At 56.4% G+C, this 7205-nt stretch overlaps 2 protein-coding genes across 2 annotated transcripts in view; both read left to right on the plus strand.

Moving 5' to 3' along the window:
- The window catches only part of VMAC (vimentin-type intermediate filament associated coiled-coil protein), a 2233-nt gene extending 247 nt beyond the window's left edge, over positions 1 to 1986 (plus strand). The window contains exons 2-3 of the mRNA XM_010828212.1: positions 1 to 88; positions 1289 to 1986. The exon at positions 1 to 88 is cut by the window's left edge and continues 26 nt beyond it. Of these exons, the coding sequence (XP_010826514.1) occupies positions 1 to 88; positions 1289 to 1598 (398 nt within the window). The 3' untranslated portion in view covers positions 1599 to 1986. The remainder of the gene's footprint in view (positions 89 to 1288) is intronic.
- Positions 1987 to 4686: 2700 nt separating this feature from the next.
- Positions 4687 to 6231, plus strand: CAPS (calcyphosine). Its single transcript, XM_010828211.1, has 4 exons — positions 4687 to 4908; positions 4983 to 5160; positions 5295 to 5501; positions 5571 to 6231. The coding sequence occupies exons 1-4, from the start codon at positions 4826 to 4828 to the stop codon at positions 5670 to 5672; spliced, it is 570 nt and encodes a 189-aa protein (XP_010826513.1). The 5' UTR covers positions 4687 to 4825; the 3' UTR covers positions 5673 to 6231.
- Positions 6232 to 7205: the final 974 nt, after the last annotated feature.

Here is a 7205-nt window from a genome sequence, read left to right on the forward strand (position 1 = left end):
GCATGGTGCGCGCCCAGGCCGAGCGCCTGGCCCGCCACGACCAGCAATTGAGCGCCGCTTTAGACGAGCTGGGACGCGCCAAAGACCGGTGAATCTTGGGACCCGGCAGGTGGACTTCTCGGAGGAGTTGGGCAGAGGCAGATCCGAGATAGGAAAGGAATACTGGTAGGGGAGACGTGGGCATTCACGTAGAGCTGGACTACTGGTGGGACTGGAAAAACAAACACAAAAATACTTGAATTATCACTATATAAAGTTGAGAGATGTCACTTGGGTGTGGCTATCCAACTTAACAGGGTCCATTTTACCACTAGGCAAAACTGGCTGGTCCTGAGTGGTACAGGGACCACCAGCAGCCTGATGTAGGTATTGGAGCCATGGCAGGTTCTTGGGAGGATGGGATTATATCAGCAGTTTTGAATAGTCTTTCTAGCTGAGGATTCAAAGGGATGAGACAAGGGCCCAGGGAAGAAAGTGTTTCTGAGGACCTGGTGGGAAACAATTCAGAGCTGGTTGGACTTGTTACTTCATCTTTACTGAGCACCCTACCATGTGCCAGGCCCTGTGCTGGTCATTAGGGCACATCAGTAAGACCTGTTCAGCCCTGCCCTCAAGCACACGGTCAGGCAGTTACAACACAGGGTGATTGGGATGTGTGTGTATGATGGCTGGAGAAGGAAGTGGCAACCCACTCCAGTATTCAACCTACTCACAGTATTCTTGTGTATGATGGAGGGCAACACTGTTCTAGGAGGGCCCAGAGGGAAGGCTTCTTGGAGGAGGAGCCATCTAAGCTGAACAGCAAATAGGCAAAGAGGGAAGGGGACAAGGGAACTGCTAGGGTGTGAATGAGGGAGTGTGTTAGTCTGCTGAGGTTGCCATTACAGAATACCACACACTGGGTGTTTTAAACAACATCAAATGATTCCTCACAGTTCTGGAGGCCGGGAAGTTCAAAATCAAGGCAATGATTCAGTTCTGGTGAGCGTCCTCTTCCGAGCTTGCCAACAGTCATCTTCTCACTGTGTCTTCACAAAGCATAGAGACAGAGAGAGAGAGAGAGAGAGGGAGAGAGCGAGCGCGCGCGCAAGCTCTTTGGTATCTCTTCTTAAAAGGAAACCCTTCATTACACCATGTAAACTTTCCGTACCTCTCAAGGCCCCCTTCTCCAAATACTATCACGGCGTAGGGATTCAATCTATGCATCTGGGGATGGAGGTTGGGAGCAGAGGGAAGAGAACCTCTGGTGGCCGGGTACCAAAATGGTTCCGTCTTGCCTTCCTGCCAGTGAGATTGCCGCCCTCCAGGAGCAGCTGCTGACCTCCGAGGCTGCTGTTCAGAGTCTGCAGGCTGCCGTGCGCCAGAGGGACAAGCTCATCGGGCAGTTGCAGCCCCGGGCTGAGCTGCTGCAGGATCTCTGCCGCCGCCGGCCGCCCCTGGCTGGGCTGCTGGCTACCCTGGCTGAGGCCGAGCGCCTGGGGCCCCTGCCGGCCAGTGACTTACTCCCTGGTGGGCCCAGCTCACCCCTTGCCAACAGTACTGGGGAGGAAGAGGGCAGCGACCAGCTCGAGCCCGCAGTGTTTGGGACCACTGTGTGAGTCCCAGAGAGCAGGTTCCAGAATGGAGAAAGAGGACTCCAGTGGGGACTTCTTCTACTGCCTGGGTATCCTTAGGGTTAACATATCCCAGAGAGGACCCCTTGGAAGAGCCATTATCCTCAGCGTCAGAACCTGTTAAAAAAGCATAGGTTTCATATGGGTGGCCTGCAAGCCAAATGCAGATGAACTCAGCCAGTTTTTCTCTTTTTTTCTTTTAAAAAGCAAAACTTTGAATCAATCACCCTTGTTGGAGAACTGGTCGCGCTTACACACGAATCTGGATTTCTGGCTTCTGGCTGGGCTGTACGTCTAGATCTGAGTCCAGGACACCCTCTTTAGCAAGGGCAAGTTTCCATTCACCCCCTCATCTCTCAAGGCCGGATGTCTGGCCCCTGAAACATCTGAGTTAGAGACCTCTCTTTATCTGGTGGAGGTGGATGGCATCAAGTGCCATGTGATTTGAGTCTCTCCCTCTTTTCTCCCCTGCCCCGGTTTTTGTTCCTCCGAAAGCATTCTTCATCCTAAAGCCTTATTCATCTCAGTCCAGAATTGTGAACCTCAAGCCTCAGGCTGTTTTGCATTGGTTATACCTACATATTTTCCCCCCTAATTCTATCCTCCTCTCAACCCAGGAAGGAGTGTGCAGGTGGGATGTGCCGATATGCTGGCAACCAGGCTTCACTGCCCAGGCAGACTCAGGCATCCCATAACCTTCTCTTGATAGCATCCTGCCTCGGGGTCTTTACATTGGCTGTTTCCTCTGCCTAGAATGCTCTTCCCCCAGATGCCACATGACTGGCTCCTGCTCACTCAGGTCTTTGCTCAAACGTCACCTCCTCTGAGAGGGCTTCCATGACTGCCTTATCAGAAGTCATTCTTTCCCATTCCACCTCCCCCCATTGCCCCATTTTACTTCCTGTATGTAAATTTTTACCATTGGAGTGGAAGCTGCATGATGGTAGGTTCCTGGGACCCAGCACATCTCATGAGGTCCCCAGCAGCTTTCCTTTCGTAGCACCAGCTGGCTCCTTTTTCTAATCCCCAGAGAATCTATTTTTTCACTTCTTATTTGTATGCTGCCCTTGTTGGCCTGAGATATTTGAGGCACTTTGCTTTTTTATCAGAACAGGGAGCCCTGTGCCTTTCTCTGCCCAGCCCAAGTGCCTGGCCTGGGACTATGGCAGCCGTTTCCTGCCTCCTGACTCAGGGAATCCCCACCCCAGGAACCACTGCGGGGCATAGCCCCTTTCAGCCCAGAAAGCTCAGCATCCGTCCTCCGCCCTGGGAGGGTGCCTCCTGGCGTCGCACAGCGACCCCTCAGTGTGGTAACAATGGCCCCGTTTTCTCCTCTGGACGAATAAGGGGGGTGCTGTTTGTACAAGGGGAAGGCAGGCTAGGGCCTGTCTACGCCCAAGAATAAACCAAATGCTTTCATGGCACCATTGGCCCCTCCTCCTTTCTTCCTACTGTGGGGGCTGGAGAGGTGGCTGCTGTGCTGCTCCTGGGTCCAGGGTGGGGCCCCACTGGGTGGGAGCTTGTGCCAAGCACTCTGTACATACCGTTCTGTCTCTTAAGCCACCTATGCACACAGGCATTGCCCCATTTTATAGCTATGCAAAGTGAGCCTCAGAGAGGTAAAGTGAAAGGGCCTCTGGGTTTGGAGGGCCCTCGCCATTTTCAATTTTTTTTAAGTAAAGTTAATTAAAAAAAAAACCATTTATTTGGCTGTGTCAGGTCTTAGTCGTGGCATGTGGGTTCTTTGTGGTGACACAGAAGCTTAGTTGCCCCATAGCATGTGGGATCTTAGTTCCCCAACTAGGGACTGAACCTGTGTCCCCTGCACTGGAAGGCAGATTCTTAACCACTGGACCAACCAAAGTCCCCCCAATTTTTTATTGTTGAGATTCTGATTCAAAGATGCAGAGATGCCCAGAGTTACAATAATTGTGATTACATTTTACATTTCTTTATAGAAAAAAACCCCTGACATTTCTAATCCTCATGAAAGCACACAATGGAGCTATTTTTTGTGCCTACACAGAGAATGTTGGACTGCAGCGAGTCACGAGAACGTCTGCAGCAGGATGTCACTGCAGTTTCTCCTAACAGTCGATGGTGGTGCATCCACTGTGGTGTGAATCACAGTGACAGGTTGCTTGTGATCCACGGTTTGGCTTCAGTTGGGAGCAGCAACTTCTGACAATACCATTGTGCTGTGTGCAACTCCCAAGCTTTGAAAAGCTTCTGATGATCTCTGGGTCTCTGTGGGTGGGCAGGGGTTCCCCAAACAGGGGCCTGCATTTTAAGTCCTGGAAAATCCATTATCATCTTCGATCTTAGCCTGCTGATATGAGGCTCAGTTGGCCAGATGTCCAGTCTGATGGCAGGCCTTCTCTGCCGGTGGTCTTGGTTCCTCTTGGATTATGGAAGTCAGGGGGCCAGGGGTCCATCTCTGGCCAGATAAGCGGCTTGTCATGAGCAAGCCCACCAAGTGATGTCTGAGAACTGGAAACCAACCCCCAAAAGACCCATGTTGACAAAAATACCACGACTGGCCATAATTAACTACTGAGAATTGCTTCGTCCAACTCAACATTGATGTTTACAGGACTGGCTCAGCCAGCACTGGTCTGAGCAGCTCCTGTTGGATGTGGGCCTGGGCCATCTTGAGTCTTTAAACTTGAATTCCTTAGCAGCTTCAGCTGCAGCCCTGTGGAAAGGGGCTGGGGGCTGGTGAAGCCCAGAGAGGGGAGGGTTCGCATAGGAATTGGGCTTGGCCTCCCCTCATCTGGGACACTGGTCCCTCAAGGGCTGGGAACGAAGCGCCCCTCCCCAACTCCCTCCACCCTCCTCCTAACCTGGGTCTGGCTCTCTCCCAGGGCTGGGAGAGAGCAGGCGGGACGGTGGTTGGGCAGTGCTGACAGCAACAGTGCTGGGCTGTCCTCCTTGGCCTTTCATATGCCCCCGCAGGGCTGTGCTTGTGGCCACACGGCCCTGGCACAGAGAGAGTTACAGCGGGGGCCCCTCCCGGTCTCCAGAGCCCTGTCCCCTAGCAACAGCCCTGCCTGGCAGGACGCACTGCCAGCCCTGGGCAGAACGGGCAGGAGGCAGGCAGAGCAGCCACCTGGACTCCAGGACAGATCAAGGCAGCCAGTCTGTAGCCTGGTGGCTGAGCAGGAGCCCCAGATCTCTAGCCTGTCCAGCCACCCAGAGAGCCCGGAGCCAGCATGGATACTGTGGACACCACCATGGAGAAGCTCCGAGCCCAGTGCCTGTCCCGAGGGGCCTCAGGCATCCAGGGTGTGGCCAGGTGAGCTTACCTCTCACATCTCCCCGACCCCCAGTCCCATGGATCTTTTCAAACCCCACACCCCTGCCCCCCAGATTTTTTCGCCGCCTGGACCAGGATGGGAGCCGGTCCCTGGATGTGGGGGAGCTCCAGCGGGGCCTGGCTGAGCTGGGGCTGGTGCTGGACACAGCTGAGATGGAGGGCGTGTGCAGGCGCTGGGACCGCGACGGCAGCGGGACGTTGGACCTGGAGGAGTTCCTGCGAGCGCTGCGGGTGAGCAGGGGGTGCAGCAGTGTCCCTTCCTCCCACTGGGGTGCCGCACTCTCCCGGGCTTGTCTGTGTCAGCGTGGAGACCAATGGGAGCCTCTGCGCTTCGTACCCCCCAGTCACCACCACACCCTCCCCAGCCCCCCATGTCCCAGGCCCGGGAGGCGGTCGTCACAGCTGCGTTTGCCAAGCTGGACCGCAGTGGTGATGGCGTGGTGACTGTGGATGATCTCCGGGGGGTATACAGCGGCCGCACTCACCCAAAGGTGCGGAGCGGGGAGTGGACTGAAGAGCAGGTGCTCCGCCACTTCCTGGACAACTTCGACTCCTCCGAGAAGGACGGGCAGGTGGGTGCATGCATACCCCGGTCCCTCGCCCACACCTCCAGACCCCCCTGACCACCTGTCTGCCCCCAGGTCACGCTGGCTGAGTTCCAGGACTACTACAGTGGTGTGAGCGCCTCCGTGGATACAGATGAAGAGTTTGTGGCCATGATGACCAGCGCCTGGAGGCTGTGAGCCGTGTACCCCCATGCAGCTGGCACCCTGGAGCCAGGGCCCCTCTCATCTGGGCTTGGAGCTGAGCAGCCCTGGAGTAGGGGTGGGTAGGAGTGTAGCCAGACCGAGGCCACAGAACCGGCTGGACCAGGTCTCCGGGTGTACTGCTTGGCCACCGATTCCCCTGATGGGTCACTGGCTCAGGACTCCAGGGGGAAAGGCCCCTTGTCCACATCATGCTGATCCCAAACCTCCTCCCATCCCTGCTCAGTGAACCCTGCCTGCCAGCACCCCTACCCCTCCCTGTGGGTCCCCGGGAAGCCAAGCCGCACCTGATGGGGAAGCGGACAGCTCTTGTGTGAAGCCGGCCGCTGTGAATCTCGGAAGGCAGCTGTTCTGGGTCATCTGCCCAGGTGTGCAGAGGCCACCACCCTGTGGGCAGGCCAGGCTGCTTCCTGGTCAGGTCGTCCAGCTTCCTGAGGCCCCTGGGGCACGCAGGAGGCCAGCGTTTTAGTTAAAAGTTTTAATGTAGTTCCCAAATACATTTCATATGACAATCTTACATAAATGTTCCAAAACACGTGGGCATTATCTGGTTTTACTTGTCACTAGTTGACTAAGGCTTAAAGCAGAGAAGTGTGACCGGATCTGCTGGGGGGCCTTTGGTGATGTCCCGTGGCTCAGGCGCGGCTGCAGGGCCACCCTGAGGTGTGGGTGGCGTGGCTCAGACGGCCCCCTCCTCAGCCTGTCAGGGCGGGCGGGAGGGTTCTTGTGAACCCCTGGAGCTCTGATGTGGGGGGAGGCAGCGCCCCGCTGCTCTTGGCCACGCTCCGGGGTGGGGCAAGCAGAGGGCGCGCTCCTGTGTGTGCTGCGAGCACGGGTTCTGCCTGCTGTCTGAAACTGCTCTGCTTGCTGCCCCCTCCTCGAAGCCCCACCAGGGTTCCCCTCTCAGAAGCCCCCAGCCCTCAACAGTGCTGGGGGCAGAGCCGTCCAGGGCCTGGAGAGGGAAGAATGGCCAAGAGCAGGAAGCAGGCTTGTACCCACGTACCCGAGGCTGCGTGACCCACGTCACGGGCACAGACAGGAGGATGGAGCGCCCCCCACAACATCCAGTGACCCTTTTCTAGACAAGCTCTCTAGGCCCAGGGCCCAATCTGTCCACACCCCACGACTCAGCCTGGAGGAATCCCAGGTGGGGAACCCATGGGGCTGGCTCTCGAGCAGTCCTGAGCGCCCCCAGCATGGGGACTGGGGTCACAGGGGGAGCCAGGGTGCAGCCCACAACGCAGCCACGCCTGCTCAACACACAGAAGTGCCTTGCTCGACCTAGGAAACCAACACAAAGCCTTGGGGGGAGAAAAGATCTAAAAATAAAACCCCCAAGTCAGAACATGGGGGCGGGAGGTAAAGATGGTGGTAACAGACGGTCCAGCAGGCCCAGTGTTACACTGTGAGACGGCCCAGCGGCCTGGGCAGGCGGCAGGGAAGCCGGCGGCACGGAGGGCAGGGTGAAGAAACGAGGTGTCCCAGTCCCAGTGAGAAGCCGTGACAAGT

Source organism: Bison bison, unplaced genomic scaffold (assembly GCF_000754665.1).
Source record: "Bison bison bison isolate TAMUID 2011002044 unplaced genomic scaffold, Bison_UMD1.0 scf7180017864492, whole genome shotgun sequence".
Taxonomy (NCBI): domain Eukaryota; kingdom Metazoa; phylum Chordata; class Mammalia; order Artiodactyla; family Bovidae; genus Bison; species Bison bison.